This window comes from Penicillium argentinense (assembly GCF_028826775.1).
Source record: "Penicillium argentinense strain IBT 30761 chromosome Unknown utg000009l_segment0_segment0, whole genome shotgun sequence".
Lineage (NCBI taxonomy): Eukaryota > Fungi > Ascomycota > Eurotiomycetes > Eurotiales > Aspergillaceae > Penicillium > Penicillium argentinense.
Genome location: NW_026622668.1, coordinates 2,066,866 through 2,091,472, shown reverse-complemented (window position 1 = coordinate 2,091,472; position 24,607 = coordinate 2,066,866). Strand labels below are relative to the sequence as shown.

Here is a 24,607-nt window from a genome sequence, read left to right as displayed (position 1 = left end):
CCCCTCTTGCGTCGATGAAGACCGCAGGTACCTTCCACTTCTCCTTCGCCTGTCCCCTCCACACTCCACCCTCCACCAGTACTCTACCAGTGCCTCCCTTTCCTCTACCGTTTCACCTCCACCTGAACCATATCAGTCCTCTTCGTCAACGCCATGATTCTGGGCGGATTCTCAAGCAAGAACTCACCCGCATCCTTCGCCCCTACGTCCACACAACAGTTGCTACCTTGCAACGACAAGGAATGGACAAATGTGCTTCTCCAAGTCAAACGCTTGTATTTTGAGCAGCAGTACAAGCAATGTGCCACGCGAGCTACAGACCTTCTGAAAGCCGCAAAGTCTCAGGTAAGTTATCGAGCCCTCTCGAGTCTCATGCTTCCCTCCTAACGGATAATGTTACAGATTGATCCTGTCCAACGAGTCTTCCTCAACTTCTACGCTGCAATCTCCTACGAGCTTCTCGGCCAGACCGCACATCTCTACTCCAGCACCAAGATCTCGTTGTTGAACACGGCACTCGACTGCTTTGCTGAATGCGCCATCGCTTTACCTCAGCCTATTCCTTTGCCCAAGTTGCCCAAGATCGAAAAGTCTCCTGCAAGTCCACCTCCGCGTTGGCCTACGACTCCTCCTCGTACCCCCCGACAAAACCTGGCTTTGTTTGACGGTGGCTTCTTCAACTCTCCTGGGCGCGATTCTCTTGTCCGAAGCATCACACGCCTGATCGATGTCACAATGTGGGACCTGGATGATGATGTATTCATTGATGACGCTGAGAGCAGGCTCCAGACTCCATTCACGCTCGCTTTGTCTCCGCTTGCGAAAAGACCCGCGACTAGAGCAGAAAAGGACCGTCTTTTCCGTATCAGACTCTCTCCGACCAGAAAATGTTTGCAGGAAAGCCCAGATCCCGTCAAGCCAAAGAGTCTCATGCCCTCCCCGTTGCGTGTCAGTAAAGCTCGTGATACACCTGTTCTATCTGTGGTCAAGCCAAAAGAGGTGGACAGCAGCAGCTCTCAGAACAGAAACTCGATTCGGCCTAGACCTCCGCCATTGCCTCTGAGAATCATCCCTGCTAGTGAACTGAATATCGACCGTCAGAAGCAGAGAGCCAGAAAACCCCCTCCCAGTTCTCCAACCCCGGACCCTCGAGCATCAGCTCCTCGAACCCCTCCGAAGAAGACCAAGCAACCTGAGGAGCCCGCCGTGGAGCCTGCCGATGCCATTACACCTTCCAGCGCGGCAAAAAACGTTCGATACAACCGCGGCATTGAAATACTCCGCTCGCAGATAACTAGCAACATCACATCTATCCAGGAACACGTTGACCATGTCTCGGAGCTTCAACGTTCTCGCCGATCCCGCAAGATGCAGCGTTCTATCTCGTTCTGGAGCTTTGACCCCATTAAGTCTCACGAAGATGAGAATGAGAAGAAGTATGCGGAGCCGGTGCTGGACCAATTCGGTAATATCCTTGTCAAAGAAACCAAAGAGGAGCGGATCGCCCGTCTTCGTTCGGAGGGATGGAAGACGGTCGGGCTGCGGTCTCCTCGGGCCACCTGGAAAGGAGCACGGTACTACCAGGAGTTCTGTGCTATGGTGATGAGTGAAATGACTCTCGACCAGTGAGATGTTGTGAACAATAGGGCTATACGAACAACTCTGGGAAACAATCGGCATCTGGTCAATTCTCCCAGCGCCTGTAAGGGAGTTCGTTAGTACTGGGATTGTTGTGTTATGATGATGGATGCAATGTCTCGACCAGTGAGGTATTCTGGAAAATATGAGTTATGTGAACAAGTCTGTGCATTGTGGACAATTCTGGGCAATGTGTATCAGTCAAAGTTTGAGATCTATGTCTGTGGTTTCTTTGAATGCTCATCCTACCTAATACCATACTTTCACGTTCTGGTTTGTTGTAGTTCTTATTTGATTGGCAAAATAATGATAATAATAAAATACTGAAAAAATTTAAAAAAAAAAAGACCTTTCTCATTCAGTATCTTCGAACATCTCGGCTACTATACACAGTGACTATTGTACGCTAGTATTCAGAGCCCTTTATTCAGGACCGATCCAAGCCCTTGTCCTATTCCGCCCTTGCCAAAAATACCACCAAGCTGATTGCCCAGTTGATCCTGGATTTTGCTGAGATTTTCGTCCTCGGTCAACTTCTTTGCAGTTAAGCTCTCTAAAGGGAAACTATTAGCGAAATAAGTACCTAGGTAAGAAGGTGAAACAACTCACTTTTCAATCCATAAGAAACTTTGGTCTCGCCCATTTGGTCCAGGAGAATTTCTTGGAGCCGTTTCTGGTAGGGATCCAAGATACCCGAAACCCACGCGGCTAGCAGGACGGTTTGGGAAATCAGATAAAGAATGAAGTAAAACATTCTGTCGGAGAATGAACTTTTTTGTTCTTAAATCTGCTCCTGCTCCAGTGTGCCATTGTTATTTGCATGATACTGATCATATTATATGCACTTGGGCAGCAAGTCTATGACGTCCTGGGCGTGGCACATGACGCTGCCGTGCAACCCGTCGGCTGGTGGGGGCCTGCACCACCTGCAAATCAGACCGAGCCAGGAGATTAATTTTGATTACGAGCAATGTCCCTTCTGCCCATCGTCATTCACGGCTGTCTCTTGATTTTTTTTCTGCTGTTCTGCTGTTTTTGCTGGTTTCCAGGTTCGGCTGGTTTGTTCTGTGATGTCGCTAGCCGCGGATGCGCGTTCGACACGTCGAGAACTGACGATCCCGATCTGCAAAGCTTAGAGCAGGGTTAAGATGGTGTTGGGGCTGTTCTAGTATTAGTATAATGTATTCAGTCTTGAGCGATGGCGCTGAAGTATCGTGCTAGACTGGTAACACTTTGGAGTACGGTTAGGTATCGTCTTAGATACCTTAGGGGAAAAGACAAAACCTTGCCCGGCCGAGTGTTTCAGCTGGTATGAGAAGGGTCAACGGGGAAATCAAAACACCCGACACGGAGAGTCAGCTAAATCCAGCAATCCAGGAAGACTTGGCCCTCAAACAAGCTGTGGTCATCTTCTGGCTCTCATTGATTCGTTCTAAGGATACCTAGTAGTAGTACTTTATCAGCGACTACATACTACTAGTAACTTAGTTTGAGGTACCCGGGTACCTACTCGTAGTAGCCCTTGCACTCCGCCAAACAGCCCTACCATTGACCTTGTGTAGCAACTGGGGAACTAGAGCGAGCGTCTTGCCCGATTGAGGCATACCCAGCGATTCGTCGCTGGCCCCCAAACCCCAAGTGCGAGGGGCTCAGCTGTGGCGGTGCAACCGTTTGGCCACGCAGGCCGCCAAGGGCCCACTAAACCCTACAGCTCCAAAGCCCGCCTTATCGCGCGTCTAGAACCATTTGCACTCCTGACACTTTTTCCTCACGCAACGTTGCTTTCCGACCACTCTTCCAGTCACCAACTGTCCTCCGGTGAATTCCTAGCAATTGCTGTGCGCTGTTGCTGTTGCGCCTCGAGCCCTGACCGGTAAATACATCCAGCAGCCCCCTGATCGCTATAAGCCACGGACATGATCCGCGCGCCCACTGGACCTGGACCCCCGCCTGGCCCCTCGAGGCTGAAATCTGTCGACTCCCTGCTCACCATTTCCTCCGTTCTGCTAGATCCTGACTTTCTCACCTCCTCCCCGCTGCAACGACAACCACGACCTTGACTCCCTCTCTCTCTCCTCTGCCCCGCTATTCGATCCTCTCCGCTGCGGGGTTCACCAGCCCATCGCGTCGCTACCTGACGGGCCTCTTGCGACCGTTCGAGCCAGGCGCATCCTCGAGTCCATTCGTCCTGCAGCCTACCCCACGCACAATGAGTTGTGAGTCAATTTGATATGCAACGGTTTTGGTTTTTGTTGCTTGTGAGCTGCGAGAGCTGTCCCCGGTCGTGTTTCAATGAGTCCATTGAAACCCGAGCTACTACCGGCCTGTAACGCATGTTTAAAATGCGGGCATTGTGCTCTGTCGCGCTCAGGGCTTCCGTGTTCATCTGGTCTTTGACAGTCGCAAGCTTTGTAGCTGATCTTGCTTTCGCCCTCTACACTATTTATTCTTATGGTCTGCTTCTCGTACACATACCACTACACCTTTTTTTGCTTCAGCCCCGGCTTGCAGCTCTGACCCATCCGTTTCCATATTTTGCATTCGAATATAAGAACAGCTGGCTGACTGCAATTCTTACAGTCGCAAACATGCTCAACAAGCTGTCTGGACAGCCAGAGAGCTATGAGAAAAAGTACGTCCTTCTTTCATGAACTCGGCGTCATTACCGCACATACTGATGTTAACATATTTCGCGTTCTAGAGCTCTTTACAAATTCGGACGCACCCTTGGTGCAGGCACATACGGAATCGTCCGGGAGGCCGAGTCCACTATGGGCCAGAAGGTCGCGGTCAAAATCATTCTCAAGAAGAATGTCCGCGGCAATGAGAGCATGGTCTATGATGAGCTGGAGATGTTGCAAAAGCTCAAGCACCCTCACATTGTCTCCTTTGTGGACTGGTTCGAGTCCAAGGCAAGTAACAGTCACCCATTCTCGTCAGTAGTCTCGTCTGGACAGACCCTGACTCCCATCCAGGACAAATTCTACATTGTGACACAGCTTGCCACTGGCGGAGAGCTGTTCGATCGCATCTGCGACTATGGAAAGTTCACAGAAAAGGACGCTTCCCAAACAATCCGCCAGGTACTCGACGCCGTCAACTATCTGCATCGCCGAAACATCGTTCACCGAGGTGAGCCTCATCCACACCCAAACTCTATAAGCTAGGCCATTTCCTAATCCAGGCAGACTTGAAACCCGAAAACCTCCTATACCTCACGCGCGCCTCCGATTCAGAGCTGGTCCTCGCAGATTTTGGTATTGCCAAAATGTTGGAAAATCCTAGCGAAGTTCTGACCAGTATGGCCGGCTCGTTCGGATACGCTGCGCCTGAGGTGATGCTGAAGCAAGGTCATGGCAAGGCTGTCGACATGTGGTCTCTGGGTGTTATTACCTACACACTTCTATGCGGTTACTCTCCTTTCCGTTCCGAGAACCTGACGGATCTGATCGAGGAGTGCCGGGGTGGCCGTATTATCTTCCACGAGCGCTACTGGAAGGATGTCTCACAGGATGCCAAGGATTTCATTCTCAGTCTCTTGCAACCCGACCCCAGCAAGCGGGTTACGTCCGAGGAGGCCCTCAAGCACGAGTGGCTGACCGGAGAATCTGCCAGCGACCGCGATCTGCTGCCCGAGATCCGCGCCTACATTGCGCGCGCCCGTCTCCGTCGCGGTATCGAGATCGTCAAGCTGGCCAACCGCATCGAAGCGCTCAAGATGCACGAGGAGGATGGCGAGAACGAGGAGGATATCCCGAGCCCCGTTGCCATGGCCGAGTCTGCCAGTGGCGGTGCATCCCCGAATGGCGAGGGAGAATCTCCTGCCCCGACTACGAAGAAGCGCAGTCTCAGCAAGATTGCTCGCGGTGCTATTTTCCGAGAGGTGGTTCTGGCCAAGGTTCGCGAGGTCAAGGAGAACGAGGAACGAGAGAAGATCGAGCGCGAGGCGCGCGAAAAGGCAACCAATGCTTGATTTCTGTTCTTCCCTGACCTTGTCTTTTCTTTTCTCCACTTTGATGCCAATTCATGTCTCATAGTTTGCCGTCATTCTGGAAATAGTTTTTGATTCCCCATAGTCAATACAGTCTTCACATAATCTGTCAACTATTGTTCTTTTCCATAGCAGCGCCTGTCCGGTAGAATAGGAAAAAGAAACCCATTAATTAATGTCACTCTTTTTTATTTCACATATCCTTTCAATCAATTGAATGAGATCTACCATTACCTCCCAGTCTTTGTAGAATATTTGTTAGTTAACTACCTTGAATCGGGCCATCATCAGTCACGTGCCAATCTTATCTCCCCCGCCTGCATCACCCGCCTCGAGGCGCGTCTTTGTACCACTTCATCTCTTCCCTGCGGCTTCCCTTCGCCAACTGTTTTCTCTCCGTGCTTCTTCCCCCCAGAAGTGCTACCGGAAGACGGAGAATTGCCACACATTCCGCTCATCGGCGCTCCCAAGCGGTCCGTCCGGTCATACTTCGACCCAACCCGTCGCTTGTTATCGCATTGCCCGCCAAAGAAAAACCGCAATGGCGAGCTCGTTTGCCAACAAGCGTCTGAGCAAGGTAAGTCTCTATCCACCGCAAAGGACTTGGTCCTCGAACCTGCTCAAGGTCAGCTTACCAACACGACTCTTATTATAGGAGCTCATTAAGGTATGACATTCGCGTATTGCGCGCTGTAACTTCTCCTATTACTCTGGGCGCTCTCTCCGGAAATAACTCGACAAAGCAACACATAGCTGACAAATGTTTCCTGTCCTCAGATGCAAGAGCATGTTCCGCCCGGTATATCGATCGTTAAGTCCGACAGCCTGGAGGAATGGCAGATGGACATTAAAGTCCTCGACGACAACCCGATTTACAAAGGTCATACGTTCCGACTGAAGTTCACTTTCAGCAAAAAATACCCAATCGGTACGTTTATCATCCATACTTGCATATGCGCAGACGTCCTTTCTGTCCATCTCGCTTAATTATTGATTTTCAGAACCTCCCGAGGTTCAATTCATCGAGCTACCTGCCACTTCGGACACCCCCCGGCCCATCCCCATGCACCCACATATCTACAGCAACGGAATCATCTGCCTTGACCTCCTCAGCAACTCCGGCTGGTCTCCTGTTCAAACGGTGGAGAGCGTCTGCATGAGCCTTCAAAGCATGCTGACGGCCAACACCCGCGATGAGCGTCCCCCTGGCGACAGCGAGTTTGTTGCCTACAACCGACGCCGTATCCGGGACATACCATTTGTCTACGAGGATGACAACGTCTAGAATAGTGCGGGTGTGCGGGTGTGGAGGTGGCATTCCTTGTCCGGGCTCTACAGGGCCCCACCCTTTTTGAGGTGAAACATCTATGGTTATGGTAAATGGGAGCAGTCGGTTTTTTTGCACATGAACTTCTTTGAAATTCGCTTCTGCATTTTTGGCGCTGGTTTGAGGTTATTACGGGACAGTCAAAGAGGCACTTTTCAAGGGCGTTTGAATTCATGATTCAGCGGGTTTACTTACATCAACGAAATTCAAGACCGTTCACGTTTATTGTGTTTAAGATTATTGGGTAGATTTCGCGAACAGTTTCCCCTTTGAACCGAAGGGTCTGGCTTTATAACATGCTGGCCTTGGAGAGTGGCCCCAAGGTTTGACTCGGTAGGCTTGCGATCCCAGTACCGTGATTCGCCAGGTCGCCTGGGTTGCCAGACTGGGCGCGGTGGGTCTAATAGATCAACAGGCCGAGGCGTCGGAGGCATATAAACCGAAAGATGTTGCATTCTCAGATGGACAATGAACTAAGAGGAGAAACGAAAGACAAAGTTGTGCAGCTTCCGCCTGGTGCTTTTCTTTCCGCGTAAATGTCTCCACGGGATCCGATTGACCTTTTTCAAGGATGGCCGGCACCAGATCTACTTCCAACTGAACATCTCAAAAATGCAGCGATCAAGGCCCTGTCAAATAAAGCAGTGTCAATTCCCGGTCTTGAGTATGGGCCTGACGAAGGGCATTTCCCGTTGAGACGGAATATAGCGAAATGGCTCTCGGAATTTTATACGCCGTCGCAAGCAATCAACCCAGATCGAATTTGCATTACCGGTGGTGCAAGTCAAAACTTGACCAGTATTCTGCAGGTGTTTACCGATCCTCACGACACAAAGATAATATGGCTTGTGGAGCCTACTTATCATCTTGTCTTTCGAACTTTCGAAGACGCTGGGTTCCATGGCCGGCTACGAGGCATACCGGAAGACGAGGAGGGTATGGATGCCAATGCTCTCGAAAATGCCCTGAGATATTTTGAGGATCGCGGAAGCAGCCAAATGCCTCTAACATGCTATGTAAGGACTCTGCGCATCCGGGCTTACCCGAGAAAATTGCTAATGGGTTGTCAAGGCATCAAAACCTCGCAAGTCCTACAGGAAGATATACAGACATGTTATCTACTGTGTTCCTAGTTTTGCGAATCCGTCAGGGACTATCATGACATCTTCAAGACGCAAGGCACTTGTCAGGCTTGCCCGCAAATACGATGCCCTCATCATATGCGACGATGTTTACGACTTTCTTTGCTGGGATATGAACTCAGGCACCGTTTCTAACGGAAAGGACCTGCAACGCCTGGTGGACATTGATCGTACACTAGAAGGAGCAGTGGATTCTTTTGGAAATGTCGTGAGCAATGGCTCATTCAGCAAGCTCATCGGTCCAGGATGTCGCGTTGGCTGGGCCGAAGGAACAAAGGACTTCACCTTTGGCCTTTCACATGCGTGAGTTGAGAGGTCGCAATGAAAAAGAACAGTACAATGACTTACATTCTCAAAGGGGTCAAACCAAGTCTGGAGGTGCTCCCTCGCAACTAATGTCGACTTTTATCAACGAGCTTCTAGAAAGCAACGTTCTACAGCGGCATATCACCGAGCTTCTAATCCCGGAAGGTCACCAAAGATACGCATCGATCACATCTGCGATCAAGGAGCATCTCACTCCTCTTGGTGCTCAATTTAATGCTGGTGCTGCTCACAATACAATTGTTGGCGGGTACTATATCTGGATTAAGATACCCGCACCTCTCAGCGCGGCTGGGGTGTGCCAAAAGGCGCTTGAATCGCAAAACCTGACGCTTGGATGTGGTGACCTGTTTCGAGTCCCCGAGGATAATCCTCTAGAAAGTGATTTACATCAACGACTGAGGCTCTCCTTCATGTGGGAGGATGGAGAGAAATTGGTTGAGGGAATTGATAGACTTGGGAATGTGCTTAGAGGGATGCTTTAATGAAGGAGACCAATGCTTCCACACCCCCTTTAACCCAGACCATATCCTGTCATGGCGTTGCTCAGATAATTCAAACTAGAACCTTGATCAAACATGGTGCCAATTTCGACGCCAAATGCCACCTTGACTATGATCTTGACAACATGAAATCTTCATTCTACCTATTGCCAGATTCATTGCTCAATCACCTATCTTATAAGTTACCCAATTACCTACCCAGTCACCTACGAGATCAGCTGTTTGGCGAGAGTGGTGTGCTAATACAATGCCAAGTAGATGGACTTCGGGCTAGAATAATTTACCCCGCAGAGCAGAAAGCACATTTTTCTACTCGAAAAGCCATCGAGCCGAAGAACTAGCAAATATCTGAAAGGCCAGAGAGGGTATGGTCTGATGTAGAAGGGGTGTGGCTGTGTCAATTCCCTTAATGAATGCGCAACATTCGGCAAATTACAAATACCTCGCTGCCTACGTAGACCAACCAGTGAAATTTCTATGACTTTCATTTAAAACATTTGGTTTGACATAGGCATTTTATCTGCACGAATTCGGGGCGAGGTAGACTCGGCTTGGTCTATCCCGAATTGGTAGTTGAGGCGATTTGGCCAATCAACTTTCGAGCCGAACAAAAAGCACTTAGGTAGACGGTCGCAACCCTGTCATTCAAGCCCTTGTGACCTTAGCGTGTAAACTGAATATAAAAGGCTGGAATGGGCCTCTTAAATTTCCTTCTCTTTCTACTCAGCTTCGCTAGTAAATTCATCCGCAGACAGAAATACTCATATTACGATGGTCAAGATCAATGAATTCGCTGTGGAACGGGTAAGAGGCATACCTCACCAAGGAAGGATATCTAACGCTGACCTGTTAAGTGGATGGATGATTATGAGACCGGTGCTAAGCACAATCTCGCCGAGACTTGCTGTGCATCAGTCTCGCTCGATGACCTTCATACATTTTCCGGCCAGGAAACCGATGCGATAGATTCATCGCGGAAGCAAACCTATGGTGCTATTCGTGGCTCAGAGGCCCTGCGATCCAATATTTCAAAGCTATACTCTAGCAACACATCTGCGCCTTTGTCTTCTAAGGATATTCTTGTCGCGAACGGAGCCATTCAGGCCAATTTTCTCGCTCATTATACCCACATCGGCCCAGGGGATCATGTCATCTGCCATTACCCCACATACCAGCAATTATATTCGGTTCCACAGTCACTTGGTGCAGAGGTGGCTCTGTGGAAGTCGTCTGAAGACAAGGACTGGCAGCTAGACTTGTCGGAGCTTAAGTCTCTAATTCAGCCAAATACCAAGCTCATCATCATCAAGTAAGTTGGTCTCATTGAGGCTTGGCCCAATCGACAACTCAGCTGAGCATCCTCTAGCAATCCTCAGAACCCAACCGGTGTCGTACTTTGCCGCGAAGTGTTGCAAAAAATCGTGGATATCGCCCGGCAGCACGATATCATCGTTCACTGCGACGAAGTGTATCGGCCACTCTTCCACTCGCTTGGGAATGGCTCAGAAAGTCCTCCCTCAATCCTGGATTTCGGATATGAGAAAGCTATTTCAACGGGCTCGATGTCGAAGGCTTTCAGTCTAGCAGGCATTCGATTAGGATGGATCGCTTCCAGAAGCTCCGAAATTATCGAATCGTGCGCCTCTGTCCGACATTATACTCTGATTTCGGTTGGACAGCTGAATGACAGCATTGCCACACGAGCACTGTCTGATTCCTGTGTCGATAATTTGCTCGACCGTAACATTCGACTTGCTCAACAAAATCTGCATGATCTGGGCATATTCGTTCGCGACTATGAGGGAAAAGCGACATGGTTCCACCCGCGAGCTGGAACGACTGCTTTTGTCAAATTTATGAGGAATGGGACCCCTATTGATGACGTGGCATTTTGCCAGCAGGTGTTGGAGAAGAAAGGGGTACTGTTGGCACCTGGAAGTCGTTGCTTTGGCGAGGGAAACGACTTTAAGGGTTATGTGCGGGTGGGCTATGTTCCCGATCGACAGGTTCTGGTGGATGGACTCCAAGCCCTTCGGCTGTTCATGGAAGAGGATTTCGAAAATTTGCCTCTGGCGGCTGTCTGAGTAATCACTCAATAAGATAGCGCGATTGTAGTAGCACCAGGTAATGAGTATGCAATTGATTCGTGGGTTATTTGTTGGCTAGAAGAGAACCAGCTCGAGCCCATGCTGCGCAAAGTAAATATCCCAAGGCAGGTTACTCTCAGATTCCCAAAACCTTTGAAGGAGCTCCCGGGCTCTGGTAAAGTTGCCCATTCCGAGGCCTTGCATTTTGGTCATCCGTTCTTGTATCATGTCTCGCTCAGTGACAATTGTAGTTTCGCAGCCGGCACTGAATATGGGCCAAAGAATGAGAATATTGGCAGGTGAGGATGGTTGAATATTGTTCAGGGCGTCAAGGATATTCTCGATGTCCAACCGAACTTTAGAGTGATGTGTTGGCAACAGCTGGACCCGGCGATGGAGATGGAGCAATGCTGTGTGCACGAAAGCAAGATGTGTGCTTTTCAATTCGATAGCAAGGTGCTTATCCTTCTCCTCCGTTCCACTGGGAGCAATTTTGTCTGACAACGAGAGGATTTTTGTTTCGAGAGCTCCTATTTCAACCATCGTCTCTAGCGATGGTCCATTACTCGAGTCGATTCCGCTAGGCACATGTCGAAGGCTTTGAAGACGGACCAATTCAGAGACTCGTGCAAGAAGTGGTATCAAAACCAAGGAATAGCCACAAATGTCATCGATATAGACATTCTCGGTACTCGGTGATTTATCCAACGGTCCATTCCCGGGGTCATGGATGCACACTCCATCAAACCCAGATAATGCTGCTATGATATCCATTGTTTTAAACCACTTAGTTAATGCCCATATAAAGGGCTCTTCGGTGGCATCGAAGTCCTTTTGGTGCTCCAAACGTGCAGCCAAGAGGCGTAGCACACCTCGTAGATGAGTTCTCCAGGCCTGCATATTCCCATTGCAGACATCATTGGTGCATAGTACCATTGCCGTTGTCACCGTTTCAGCTTTGAGGGATTGGTCTTGAGATTTTATTGTCTCGCGCAAATTGGATATTGCCAAGTTGGTGTATTTGAGACAGGTCATTTTGGGCTTTGGAGTCGAGTCTTTAACAAGACGGCCGTGGTGACTGCAAGCGATAGCTAAAAGCGCATAAAGCAAATGCGGTGTTTCCATAGCAGCGCTGATCATTGTTCGGAGAAAGTAATCGGGGGCTGTTGGGAACAGCATGTTGGCAGTTTGAGTGCCAAAAATATGCATCAGGAATTTAGATTCATCTGATGACAGGAAAACAGACTGAGTGATCGGGATTTGATGAACTAGTGGTGTTGCCAAATAAGCCGGTGCCAGCTGCAAATTATTTTGAAAGATCAAAGAAGATTTTCTCTCTCTGCATTTCATAGTCTGTGGTGACCGTGACTTCGCCGGTCTAAGGGCAACGATGCTCAAGTCATAGGAACACCCTCTGGGAAATCGGGTACATCGCGTGCATACTGGCTTTTTCAAATCACACTAATAGTTCCACATATTAGCTCTGACCCTCGCGCCACTGATCAAAAGTAATTACCTTGACTTTCTTTCTCCGACACTCTGTGCAGCCGTCCCTCCTTCGACGGGGACCGTCAGTGTCACCACTAGTTTCGATGAACACGTCATTCTGAGGCGGTCTTGACATGCTGACAGACGGCTGCAAGGAATCAGTGTCCTCTGAAGACGATTTCAGAACTGCATGTGTGGCACAATGTGCTCTTGAGTGATGACATGGAAAGCCGCTGGGTTGTATCTTCAAGTTGTCTCCGATTTGCCACTCTTCAGTGCCGGCGGGCCCACCCTACTAGCTCGATGCAGACATGTAGGCGATCCCACCAATGATGGGGCCTCCGCGGGGAGTTCAAATGCACTGGCACCACAGTTTCAAGTTGATACAACACTATCAAAATGCTTGCAGTGAGGAGCGCGAATTGAAATATGAACTCCAAGCAATGACCCGCACAATAAAATTCCGCATGACCATTTAGCAGTCTATCGGGATGAATTCCGAGTCAAAATTCTGGGAAAATTGAACATCAAAGGAACCCGGCTTAGGTCAAATATTGCAAGAGCAATCTCCGCTTGGACGGTAGTTTGCACCCCACAAACAGCATACAAGTCGTATACATATATCAAGTAGAAAGCATGTCTCAGAAGAATTCGGATGTTCACTATACACAGGGGCTGATGAGAGGTAGGAGGCAAAATAGCAAGAGACAAAGGAGAAGGACAGGACATAATAGAACAACGCCATGAGAAGAAAACATGGAGAATTTGGTACACCTGGGTCAGAGTCAAGGGGTCCAAGGGTTGTAACAGAGAATATATGACGGTTAGTGCATCACTGGTATCTGCTTCTGTACCCTTAAATGGCAAGGCCGTCTAGAAGGGGGCCATTTCAAAGTCTTCTTCCTTTTTTTTCGAAAGTTTTATTATCGCGTTGTAAGGATGCTTTTACCGGTCGACTTCACCGAACACCAGATCCATGGTACCTGATATAATGTTAGTGTCATGGATCGAAGCACTGCGGGTATAAAGATACTTACCGATGATAGCGACGGCGTCAGCCAGAAGGTGACCGCGAGAGACCTGGTCAAATCCACCCAGATGGGCGAAACCAGGGGCACGAATCTTGCAGCGGTAAGGGCGCTCGCTGCCATCACTGACCAGGAAAACAGCCATCTCGCCCTTCGGCGCCTCAATGGCAGAGTAGGTCTCACCCGGAGGCACAGAGTAACCCTTGGTGAAAAGCAGGAAGTGGTGGATAAGCGCCTCCATGTTCTCCTTCATGGCGGCACGAGGAGGAGGGGAAATCTTGTAGTCCTCAACGCGAACAGGACCGGCGGGCATCTTGTTCAAGCACTGGTGGATAATGCGGAGGGACTGACGGAACTCCTCCATACGGCACAGGTAACGGTCGTAGCAGTCACCGTTGACACCAACAGGGACATCGAACTCAACCTGGTCATAGGCATCGTACGGCTGAGACTTGCGGATATCCCACGGCACACCGGAACCACGGAGCATGACACCAGTGAAGCTCATGTTTAGAGCATCAGCGGCGTTAACAACACCAACGCCCTGGGTACGCTGCTTCCAGATACGGTTGTCGGTAAGAAGTTCTTCGGTCTCGTCAATACGGTCACCGAACTGAGTGGCCCACTGGTAGATGTCGTCGAGAAGGCCAATGGGGATATCCTGAGAGACACCGCCGGGGCGGACATAAGCGGCGTGGAGACGGGCACCGGAGACACGTTCATAGAATTCCTATAACATAACCATTAGTTGCACAAGTTCCTTTTCCGAAGATATCCCGGGGAGTGTCCCATCACTTACCATGAGCTTCTCACGCTCCTCGAAGCCCCACAAGAAGGGAGTCAGAGCACCAACATCCATTGCGTGGGACAGAACGGACATCAGGTGGTTGAGGATACGGGTGATCTCGCCGAACATGGTACGAATCCACTTGGCACGGTCCGGGATCTCGACGTTCAGTAGCTTCTCGACGGCCAGCGCAAAGCACTGCTCGTTGGTCATCATTGAGACGTAGTCCAATCGGTCGAAGTAGGGCAAAGCCTGCATATAGGTCTTGTACTCGATCAACTTCTCAGTACCACGGTGCAGCAGACCGACGTGGGGATCGGCGCGAACAATTTCCTCGCCATTGAGCTCCAGAATCAAACGGAGCACACCGTGAGCAGCCGGATGCTGGGGACCGAAGTTGACGGTATAGTGACGAATCTTGCGGCCCTTCAGACTTCCAGTCTCGGATTCAAGGGGAGCGGCCTCATCCGGGGACGAGGTAGGCGGCTTGTTGGCCATGTGGGCGACGAACGGGTCGGCCGGAACCAGTCGTGTGGCCTGGTAGCTGGTGGGGTCGGCATGCTGACGAGGGACTGTGGTCGCAATCGAGCGGGAACGAGGCACAGATGTGTTGAGGACGTTGGAGGGGCGGAGGCAGAGCCTTTTGGGCGCATTGCCCGCGAGGCGGGCGAAGGAAGCGGCCATGGAGGAAAGTGAGAGGAGAGGACCGGGGGTGACGTGAGGAATCTAGGCCTCAGACCAGGCGCATTCAATGGATTGGAGGCGGAGTGGGCTCGCTGGGCGGGAAGGGAACCTGCAGAGACGAAGATGAGGTCGCGCTCCATTTTGGCCTGTCACGTGCTTTGAGCTGCCCGGTCATCAGCTGCGATGTGGTTGGTCAGAGGGACCCACCTATACTGCACTCACATAATCCTGGACTAGTCTAAAAGGGGTCTGGCTCCTGGTTTCTTTACCAATTTAGTACTGCCTCAGGTGTCTTAGCTGCGCTGAATAGATGGCCTTGCTCCTGCCTGATCCGGTGGATGCCTCAGGCATACAGAAAATACTTCGAGAAATTATTCTTATCGCCGATCAACGAATTTCCTTTCCACCTTCACCGTCCCCTCCAGCTTGCCCACCATGGCGCCTCTTGTCCCGTCGCAGGAGGAGCTGCAGCGTCGTCGTGTCAGTACATTCGTCTTTCTTGCATACTCCACATATTAAACACATTGTCCAGATCATCGACATCAACGCAGAGACTGTCACAAACATCCCCTCCACAGATTTCCCCGGTCATTGGCCCGGAGAGTCGCATGGTTGGGCGCTTGACAAATTCAAAGAGGTTTGTACTAATTGCGCTTCTGTTTGACGCTTGGTTAGGTCTTGTTCTGACAATTATATGATCTCCAGGGCTTCAAGGTCGAATACCACCGCAATGACCCTCACGAAGCCTCGTTCTCGCTGATCGGCCTCGACGCTGCGGTTGCCAATGCCTTTCGCCGCGTTCTGATGGCCGAGATCCCGACTTTGGCTATTGAATACGTCTTTGTTCATAATAACACATCCGTTATCCAGGATGAGGTACTTGCCCAGCGTCTGGGTCTGATCCCGCTCAAGGGCAATGTGGACGGAATTAACTGGATGCGCTGGTACCGCAAGCCATCTGAAGATGAGGATTCTACCGAGGAAGACGGGCCGTCTGATTTCAACACCGTTGTCATGCACCTTGACGTGGAATGCACTAAGAATCCCAATGCCCACCCCGACGAGCAGGATCCGCGTATCCTCTACAACAATGCGCACGTCTACGCCAGAGATCTTACCTTTTCTCCGGTTGGTCGTCAGGATCAATACTTCGTCGGTGATGGTGCCATCCGGCCTGTCAATCCGGACATTCTGATCGCCAAGATGCGTCCCGGTCAAAAGATCGAAATGGAACTTCACTGCGTGAAGGGCATAGGAGCCGATCACGCAAAGTTCTCGCCTGTTGCGACCGCCACCTATCGTCTCATGCCGGACATCAAAATTCAGCGCCCTATAATTGGAGATGACGCGAAGAAGTTCGCCAAGTGCTTCCCGAAGGGAGTTATTGCCCTTGAGCCTGTCACCGCCGAGGAGGCCTCGCAGAAGGGCAGTGGATATGAGGGTCACGCCGGTGAACAGAAGGCTGTTGTGCGTGATGCTTTCAACGATACCGTTAGTCGCGAGTGCTTGCGACACGAGGAGTTTCAAGGCAAGGTGAAGCTGGGCCGTATTCGTGACCACTTCATCTTCAATGTTGAAAGCACTGGTCAGTTTGAGAGCGATGCTCTCTTCTTGGAGGCGATCAAGGTGCTCAAGCTGAAATGCACCCGGTGGAAGCGGGGCCTGAGTGATCTCATGGCGTAAAGCCGTCGATCATCTATCCCCTCGTTTTTATAATGCATTATACCGGCGTTGGAAATTTTGAGCTTCGTTCGCGCTGTACATTTACGAAAAGTCCTGTCGAAAGTTGGCTTTACGAGGCCGGAGTCCGGATATCACACTTGCTGTTAGACCACTGAAGGCGGGCAGCCTGTCTTTGGAAACGAATTCTAAGAGAGTCCAATAAAGCTAAATATCAAAAATTCATTCAATTCATTCCATTGTATCAGCCAGAGTTTGATATATAATGAACTCGGCCCTATTTGAAGTTCAGTCTGTAGCGGAAGTCGATAGTAAAGGCTGGGTCGCTGACGGCAACCTCCTCGCCGTCGTCGACAAGCTCGTTCAGCTTCAGTTTCAAATTTGGTCTTGTGTGCTCCTCCAACTGAGGTGGGAAACGCTGGTACAAGGTCTTTCTTTCCGTCCGAAGACTGGGTTTCTTCAATTGCGCCTCTGCTCTCTCGCCAAGGCTATCAATGAAGTCCTCCAGGGTCTCGTTCGGGTCGACGGTCATCTTCCGTGCGAGATTTCCACAGACGGGGCAATCTGGCTTCTTTTCGGCCTCGAAGGTATAGGTGTACACACCCTCTTCGCCAGCATACATCATGTAGTTCTCAAGGTATGGGTTGCATGATGTAGCAATCTTCAGTACCTCGGAGGTTGTGGATGCTGCAATCACCGCATTCGTAGATGCGATAGCCGGGATAATATTTTTCACCACGCCTTGAGTCATCTGGAAAGTGACTCCGTGGATGCTGAACTGCTGTGCCCGCTCCAGGGCGGCACTATACACCCAGGATATGTGCTCCATGTCGTCGCTGTCAAAGGCATCATCCTTGCGCTTCTCCTGCCATGCAATTTGGTGCGCCCATTCAATGCAGTGCTGCGGTTGGCGGGGGATCGTAGCAATCGTACAAAGTGGAACAGCTGGTCGAGGTGCGTGCATATCGAGCTGGCACTCAATACACGAGGAGAGTGTTGGTAGGATAACACGGGCTTGACCCTTGAACCCTAGTCTGCGTTAGCCTGGTACCTTATCAATTCATTGTGGGTAACATACCCTCCGTTCCACCGTCGACCAAGGGCTTGAGGCTCTCTGGGTTTTCCGGGTCAACCATTCCAATTAGGGTGGAGTTGATCCAGCGACGAGCTTCGATGCTATCGAGGCCACAAATGATGATCTTGAATTGCAAGTAGTAATCTTCATCTTTATCCTGGATTTTCCCCACGAACGGCGTGATCTTGACGCCCTTGACTCGTTTCTCCACAAAGGCAGCAGCGACCTCAGCTTTGGGCTTGCCAATATCTGCCTGGCGGAAAAGGAATTGACGGTTGAGGTTGGAAATGTCAATCGTATCTGTCAGTGGCATTAGGCTTATTCCACCGACATGCGGCATAGGAGAACATACCCATATCAATAACATGAATGTCTTTGAATCCAGACAAAGCAAGGTTCTTCAGTATTTCACAGCCTAAACCGCCGGCGCCGCTAGGATCAGGTCAGTCAATCTCTTCTTCCGCCTCTGGGAAATGCCATTATTGAAAGGACGAACATCACCCTTGGAGTCCAACGTTAGTACGTATCATGCAGTCTGCCATGTTTGATCTTACAAGATTTTTGAGGATTCCAGAGAATCGATTGTATCTTGACCAGGGACCCAGTCTTCATCGCTGTAAGGGCCAGGCTTGGACAGAACCTTATACAGGTGCTTCCTGTATTGTAGGGTTAGACTCAGCTATTTGGTTGGCCTTGAAGATGGCTCACCATCGAGCTTTTTCGCTCCCAGGGACACCGTCTGCTGAAGCCATATCTGATAAATCACAGACGTCCTAAAGGTTGGGGGGGGGTGGTTGCAGGCGCTGGTTGTCCTGAAGTTGGGGTGTCTAGTCCCACTTCGCGTTTAAGATGGGTTTTTTGGGGAGGTCGGGGATCGTTTGACAAGCACTGATGAGTGTAGATATTGGGGATGCTGTATTTTTGTCTGGTAATTTCCAACTTTCCCCCACAAACGAGACGATGGGAGTGATGGTGGAGAGGATGGAAGAGGCATGGCGGCATCGGTGGGCAGGACAGACGCGGGGCACGTGACCGTCCGCATACAAGCTCGGGTTCGACACATTCGGGACTTAGCTTCTTCTCAATGCCACGACTTTCGAAATGGATGGCCTGTTGACCGCCGTCAAGACTGTCAAGAGGGATCAAGAGACCCCCTTGGTTACTGCTGAAACAGAAAGTCGCAGAGATGGCCTCAAACCCGTCATCGACCTCAATCACGACATATCTCCGAATCGGATCATAGATGTTTTGAAGTCCCACCCAGACCGACAAGAGCTCGTCGCAGTTCTTGCTGCACTTGACCCATTCAATACATCAAGAAGGACTCAAGGACTCGATATTCGAGCTTCAAACCCGACTACAGCTCAAGTCCTCCAAGTTTTAGTCAGCACCACCATCCCGGACCATTGGGCATCACTCAATACAAAAGAGGAAGGAATCAGAGATACCAAGGCCCGTGCAGCGATTCTGCGGTGTTTGAGCAGTGTACCTGGCCTAGGCTCCTTGGTTGCTCAGTTGCGGTCTCTTATAGCATCGGCCCGAGCCAATTCCCAACAAGCGAATGGTTCAAACAACTCGCTCGCTATTCATGATTTGCTGTCGGTTCTTGCTGCTTTATTAGAGCCGAAAGACCTTTTATTTCGAATCTTCTCAGATATTGCGACTGTCTACGACAACCAAACCAAGCAGCAGGTTGCGTGGCGAGAGTTTGTGTCTCTTGTTGGCGCTGGTAAAATCCTTTCAACGACCGCAGAAGCCATCGGCGTTGCCACTCAGTCCGAGTCTGAAATTGCACCGTCGATCTCATGGCTTGGAGAGGGGCCTCGCTATGCATCCTGGCTTGGTAGCAGTGTCGCCCATCTAGCTTCGAAGCTCAGCTTAGATGACAGGGAAGCATGGCGCTCTGCTGCCTTTTTGACGGGCCGTGGCTTAAGTCTTGGTTATTCTGGTAAGCTGTTTCCGGGGATTTATTGAGGCTCGACTTCAAAGCTCGATCATGCATCGATTGGGATACTGAATCTTTCATAGACCAGCTTGTTCGAGGAATCTACACAGCTCTTCTCCTCGACCAGCAAATCGTGGGACAGTTCGGATTGCTCCTCGACAACCTCAAACAGTCGGAACAATTCTCTTTGCTAGAAGCTATATTCCGCGATATACAGAAACGCTATCTCTCCGACACCATCTCCGAGAGTTACGAGCAGCCAGCCACGGGCAATGATATCATCACAGGAGTAGCGACGATGTGTTCTGCTTTTCTTGACGGTCGCCCAACCCTGAAAAATCAGATCTCAGAATGGCTTTGCAAATGCACGGGCGGCTCAATACAAACCATAGGATTGCGCCGGGCCCTTTTGGCCACATACCGTGACTCGGCTGGTGGGTTGATATCGCAGGATCCGGGAAACAGATCACAAAGCTAATCGATATCTGCAGATTCACTCAAATCATTACTAGTGCGCAGCCTGGAGCAATTTGGTGACAAGTTCTCCATCAAACACGTTCCTATAATCACCCAGAATGGTATGTCGGTCTCAGCAAGGATAATGTTAGAATAACAGAATGGCTGATAGACCGCAGCAAATGCACAGCTTATTCTTCTGACTGCTGGTCATTTGAGAGGCCTCGATCCATCCCTCGTCAAGGATGTTGGACGCACGGGCATCTTTCTCAATGCGGTATCTACCCGACTTGCGGCATCTTCAAACAGAGCACGATTCCTCGGCATGATTGTTGGTACCGGTATCTCAGAGATCATTGAAGAGCCAGAAAAGGCGCTCAAGTTCGATATCGAAGAAATGCGGAATGAGGAAGCACGCTGGTATTTAAGTCTCACTAAAGTGCAAGACAAGGTTGGACCACTTTCCTCCATCGAAGTGCTCCAGCACCCTCAGACAAAAGCGGAAGAGAAAGCACAGAGGCCCCAGCCAGCCCGCAGCAAAAAGCCCGCAGCGCGCCGGGACAGCAACAAACTAGCAAGATTGTTGCCATAGAGGAAATCGACGACGACGAAGACGAAACTGATGAAGATGAAGATCTCATGCCTTATGATAAACCCGATGAGGATGCCGAGGACGACGACGAGGACCCAACTCTAGTTCAACGGAACAAACCCACAGCCCCAGTGTGAGTTTTGCCATCAAAATCCGGAGAGATTACTTAGCTAATGAAATTCAGATACATCCGGGATCTTATCACGTACCTACGAGATACAGAAAATGTCGAGCGTCATCACCTCGCCATTTCGACTGCGCCCTCTTTGATCCGCCGCAAGACTGGCTTTGGCAGCGAGCTCGCCGAGCAAGTCGAGGAATTGGCTCTGACTATAGTGGGGCTTAACAATGACAATAGTCATCCACAGTTCCACGAGTCGCGCCTCCAGAGTATGATTGCATTGATTGTTTCTCAGCCTCTCAAAATGGGTCGTTGGTTTACTGCCATCTTCTTCGATGGCGACCTGTCTCAGGTCCAACGGTCAGCTGTTCTCACAGCCCTGGGTCTCAGTACCCGCGAAGTAGCTGGAAATGGCGAGGAAGATGCTCAAGTTCTGGGTCTCCCGAAGTTGCAGGATACCTCTTTTCCGTCTAAGCGTTTGTCTCCTGCCTTGGAAGCCATGTTCTTGGATTCAAAGAACGAGTCTCCAATTGCGACATTGACAAGAGAGATGTCACGTACTTCGCTTCAACCATTGGCAGCTAACGCTGCAGACGAAATGTCGGGTCCCAACGCCTTGAAGGTACGGACCTTCTCGTCTCGTATGGAGGTCGAGAAGAAGCGCCAGGATCGTGATGCCCAGAGACAGAAGAAAATGGTAAAAGATCTCCATAAAGTCCTTGCCGAGGGCTTTTTCTATCCTCTTCAGGGGAGGTTCGAAATCATGATGCTACAATTCTCCACGTGAGTTCTTCCCTTCTCAGCTTGAATACGTGAATACTAACAGCAAGCGTCAGATCATCCTCTCCTTCCTACAACCCTTTCTTTGTTCCGCACATCCTCACCCTCTTTATCCAGACGCTTTCTCTCATTGTTTCTACAGCTGGCCCGCACACTCCGTTCCTACCGGGTCTCACCCATGAAACCCTTTCGCTTCTCCTTTCCTTACACACAAATCCTGTGTCTAGTGAGCCGACCGTCGCCGCAGCTTTGCTGAATCTCTTCCTCGCCATCTTGGATCTTAACGTTGCCACTGGGTCTAACGGCGAAGAGCGCCTGGTCAATGAGTACGCATCTCAAGTGATCGAGCTACGTGAATGGGCATCTGAAGTATTCGACCGGATGCCTTCTGGTGGTAAAGCAAACTCCACTGCCGATCCACAGGAGCAGGTGCGAACGCTGGCTGCGGGCGTTATGGTCAGACTGGGAGAACTCATGGAGCGGTACCAGGGTCGCTTGATGGGCGTCAATCCGGGTTTCAAATACTGAGTTGGGACGACTTTGTCATCAAAAGAATGCATGTTAAAAATGTGGTATCATAAATTACTATTGCAGGTAAACGCTAGACTCGAGATGATGCATGCATATTTCACGTTACTCCGCCTTGGCGAAGCTGCCTTTCTCGATGGCTGCGTCCATCATTCGATCACCGCTGATCACGCCTGTGGTACAGATGATGATTCTCCGACGCGGTGCCTCCTGGGCAGCGATGAAGCGTAAAGCAGCGATCTCGGTGAAAGTGATTCCACCTAGGAAGAAGACATACACGTTCTTGGTACCGTTATTACCACTAATCGTCTGCCGGGCGCGCACGGCCTTGTCGTCACCCTTCTGAACAATACTGAATGTTGTACCACGAGCACTCTTGACCACGTCTTCAAATCCAAGCCAGCCGGGAGACGCCGTGTTGGCATTGTTGGCAGCTGCTGAAGGCGTGCCACCCTTGATGAGGGAGACAATGTAAGGCTTTTGCAGAACGCACTGGACCAGCCGTACGCTCAGGGGAGCAAATCCGCTGTAGACGTATGAAATATCGTTGGGGTCCTTCTCACTAACCTCTTCGATCACCAGACGAAGATTCTTGCGAAGGTATCCGTAATTGGTCTTGGTGCCAGCCTGTGCACCGGACGTTGGGAGAAGCATGGCCGTAGCAGAAGACCTGGGTTGCAGGAGCTCCATTTTTTCTAGTGCCCAGAAGGTCAAGAGATGTTGGTGACCATAGGCCTGGACAACTTGTCTCTTGAAGTACTCCAGATCGCGGGAACGAAGTCCACCGTGCATACATGATTCCAAACACAGCAGCCTAAGAATGTTCTTCAAAGGAGCATTTCGTGCAATGAGCTCCTCGATACTCTCGTGCTGGTAGGTAGGGTCAATACCAGCTGCACTACTCTGTTGCACTTCCAGTATCTTTCGGAATGTCTCGGAGCGAGTAAGTCTCATGATCTCCTCCGCAAGATTAGTATGGACCCGAAGGCTCTGGTGTTCTAATTGGTAAGTCGGTAATTTGTTGACGAACTCCCGGAGCTCGTTGGTTGACTTGGCCGCATGACGTGTCTCATATTCATTCTCCAAGCGACGAGCCACTCTGTTGAGGAGATCGCCAACAATGGCAAAATTGGCGTCTCGCAATTGATTGAACAACTGATCCGATGCATCCAGTTGAATCTTTCTCTTCAATCCTTGCTTGGCTTGTTGGGGCGTCTTGGACGACTCTTGGGACTGCGACACTGAGTTCTGGCCCACAACACTAGTGTCGACATCTGCCTGGTTGTTCTTGATGCCCACATATTCATCAATCAAGCCCTCATAAGTGAGCTGCGTTAATAGTGGCGTTCCAAAATCGACATCACGATCGATGATAATCAGGTTCTCCGTATCCGCGCTTGGCAGAAGTCCTCGGGCAGAAGGGTTGACGAGTCCAGAGCTTTCTTCAGCATCGAGCTCCTTTCGCATGCGCAACAGAAGATCCGCCAGACGTCGGGCATTATCGCCCTTTCCTACAATGCGAGGGAAATACCCATGTCTCTGTTGGGTGCCCATTAGTGCCTTGGCGGCGTGGAAGATGCAGCCGGGATCTTTGTTCTGGGACATTGTCAGTTGAAGTTCAATTGGCCCAGAAGAAGAGACACTCACCAGATACAAGTCGCCAAAAGAATCATCTAGTTCCAGTGATAGGATATCCTGTTCCAGCGGGAGAAAATACAGTGGGAACTCGGCGATGTTGACATCTCCAATGATTCCGGCTTCTTCCAGGACGGTGTTGCTTACGAGGGTGCGTCGAGGGGAGAGGAGGATGGAAAACTCGTGTTCCGTGTCATTGTTCTGAAGACGTTTGATTTGTTCTAAAAAAGATGGATGTTAGCTCAATCTGATGACTCTCGATCGGCGAGCAACTTGAAGAAAGCCAGATAAATGAGCGAAAAATGACCAGAATTTCAATCTAGGGAACGTCGGCCAAAGCCACAACCGATTAAACAGAGATGAAAAGCTCGTGCCTAACTGCTGAAGTCCCAATTCATGTCCGATGCGTGTCGGGGTGGTGCGGATAAATAACAACAAGGACGAAAATAAACACGAAAATGCCACGTACCTGCAACGGTCCGGACGTGGTGAGCCTTCTCACCACGAACCAGGAACACGACATTGCGTTGAGACGAGTCGATGTTTGCATTTTCCAGCAAAAAGACCCGGTCTACACCGTACTGCTGAAGCTCGGAAAACTTGGCGAACAGGCCAACCGGACCTGCCAGCTCCTGGCTGATGACGAGGTTTTTCTTGCCCCGAGCCTGCGCACCATTAGCAAAGGCCTCAGGATAGCATGCACGCAACACTCACGCCTTCGAGCAGAGCCAGCAAGTCCCTGCGGGCCTTGTCTCTGCAATGGTCGGCGTCTCCCTGGGGCGCCATTGTGCGTGGC

At 50.4% G+C, this 24,607-nt stretch overlaps 12 protein-coding genes across 12 annotated transcripts; 7 read left to right on the top strand and 5 right to left on the bottom strand.

Moving 5' to 3' along the window:
• Positions 1-393: 393 nt before the first annotated feature.
• Positions 394-1,629, top strand: N7532_008376 (uncharacterized protein; the record flags this gene model as incomplete). The annotated part of the gene is made up of 1 exon (XM_056620868.1): positions 394-1,629. The coding sequence occupies one exon, from the start codon at positions 394-396 to the stop codon at positions 1,627-1,629; it is 1,236 nt and encodes a 411-aa protein (XP_056471674.1).
• Positions 1,630-2,051: 422 nt separating this feature from the next.
• On the bottom strand, positions 2,052-2,392 carry N7532_008375 (uncharacterized protein; the record flags this gene model as incomplete). Its single annotated transcript, XM_056620867.1, has 2 exons — positions 2,052-2,191; positions 2,248-2,392. 2 exons carry the CDS (start codon positions 2,390-2,392, stop codon positions 2,052-2,054), a joined length of 285 nt encoding a protein of 94 aa, XP_056471673.1.
• A 1,834-nt stretch (positions 2,393-4,226) lies between these two features.
• Positions 4,227-5,611, top strand: N7532_008374 (serine/threonine-protein kinase; the record flags this gene model as incomplete). Its single annotated transcript, XM_056620866.1, has 3 exons — positions 4,227-4,270; positions 4,340-4,770; positions 4,827-5,611. 3 exons carry the CDS (start codon positions 4,227-4,229, stop codon positions 5,609-5,611), a joined length of 1,260 nt encoding a protein of 419 aa, XP_056471672.1.
• A 559-nt stretch (positions 5,612-6,170) lies between these two features.
• N7532_008373 (ubiquitin-conjugating enzyme E2) lies at positions 6,171-6,914 on the top strand (the record flags this gene model as incomplete). Its single annotated transcript, XM_056620865.1, has 4 exons — positions 6,171-6,206; positions 6,285-6,296; positions 6,407-6,557; positions 6,631-6,914. The coding sequence occupies 4 exons, from the start codon at positions 6,171-6,173 to the stop codon at positions 6,912-6,914; spliced, it is 483 nt and encodes a 160-aa protein (XP_056471671.1).
• A 578-nt stretch (positions 6,915-7,492) lies between these two features.
• N7532_008372 (aminotransferase-like domain-containing protein) lies at positions 7,493-8,907 on the top strand (the record flags this gene model as incomplete). Its single annotated transcript, XM_056620864.1, has 3 exons — positions 7,493-7,972; positions 8,028-8,401; positions 8,457-8,907. The coding sequence occupies 3 exons, from the start codon at positions 7,493-7,495 to the stop codon at positions 8,905-8,907; spliced, it is 1,305 nt and encodes a 434-aa protein (XP_056471670.1).
• Positions 8,908-9,696: 789 nt separating this feature from the next.
• N7532_008371 (putative aminotransferase) lies at positions 9,697-11,009 on the top strand (the record flags this gene model as incomplete). Its single annotated transcript, XM_056620863.1, has 3 exons — positions 9,697-9,729; positions 9,780-10,234; positions 10,292-11,009. The coding sequence occupies 3 exons, from the start codon at positions 9,697-9,699 to the stop codon at positions 11,007-11,009; spliced, it is 1,206 nt and encodes a 401-aa protein (XP_056471669.1).
• Positions 11,010-11,087: 78 nt separating this feature from the next.
• On the bottom strand, positions 11,088-12,191 carry N7532_008370 (transcription factor domain-containing protein; the record flags this gene model as incomplete). Its single annotated transcript, XM_056620862.1, has 1 exon — positions 11,088-12,191. The coding sequence occupies one exon, from the start codon at positions 12,189-12,191 to the stop codon at positions 11,088-11,090; it is 1,104 nt and encodes a 367-aa protein (XP_056471668.1).
• A 1,254-nt stretch (positions 12,192-13,445) lies between these two features.
• Positions 13,446-14,999, bottom strand: N7532_008369 (NADH-quinone oxidoreductase subunit D; the record flags this gene model as incomplete). The annotated part of the gene is made up of 3 exons (XM_056620861.1): positions 13,446-13,483; positions 13,538-14,258; positions 14,328-14,999. The coding sequence occupies 3 exons, from the start codon at positions 14,997-14,999 to the stop codon at positions 13,446-13,448; spliced, it is 1,431 nt and encodes a 476-aa protein (XP_056471667.1).
• A 435-nt stretch (positions 15,000-15,434) lies between these two features.
• N7532_008368 (DNA-directed RNA polymerase core subunit RPC40) lies at positions 15,435-16,682 on the top strand (the record flags this gene model as incomplete). Its single annotated transcript, XM_056620860.1, has 3 exons — positions 15,435-15,479; positions 15,532-15,636; positions 15,705-16,682. 3 exons carry the CDS (start codon positions 15,435-15,437, stop codon positions 16,680-16,682), a joined length of 1,128 nt encoding a protein of 375 aa, XP_056471666.1.
• Positions 16,683-16,956: 274 nt separating this feature from the next.
• Positions 16,957-18,433, bottom strand: N7532_008367 (NEDD8-activating protein UBA3; the record flags this gene model as incomplete). The annotated part of the gene is made up of 4 exons (XM_056620859.1): positions 16,957-17,708; positions 17,758-18,054; positions 18,107-18,186; positions 18,309-18,433. The coding sequence occupies 4 exons, from the start codon at positions 18,431-18,433 to the stop codon at positions 16,957-16,959; spliced, it is 1,254 nt and encodes a 417-aa protein (XP_056471665.1).
• A 422-nt stretch (positions 18,434-18,855) lies between these two features.
• N7532_008366 (telomere length regulation TEL2 family protein) lies at positions 18,856-22,176 on the top strand (the record flags this gene model as incomplete). Its single annotated transcript, XM_056620858.1, has 7 exons — positions 18,856-19,702; positions 19,783-20,133; positions 20,191-20,277; positions 20,335-20,575; positions 20,632-20,880; positions 20,932-21,651; positions 21,705-22,176. The coding sequence occupies 7 exons, from the start codon at positions 18,856-18,858 to the stop codon at positions 22,174-22,176; spliced, it is 2,967 nt and encodes a 988-aa protein (XP_056471664.1).
• A 105-nt stretch (positions 22,177-22,281) lies between these two features.
• N7532_008365 (Sec1 family protein) lies at positions 22,282-24,597 on the bottom strand (the record flags this gene model as incomplete). The annotated part of the gene is made up of 4 exons (XM_056620857.1): positions 22,282-23,772; positions 23,824-24,032; positions 24,281-24,476; positions 24,526-24,597. 4 exons carry the CDS (start codon positions 24,595-24,597, stop codon positions 22,282-22,284), a joined length of 1,968 nt encoding a protein of 655 aa, XP_056471663.1.
• Positions 24,598-24,607: the final 10 nt, after the last annotated feature.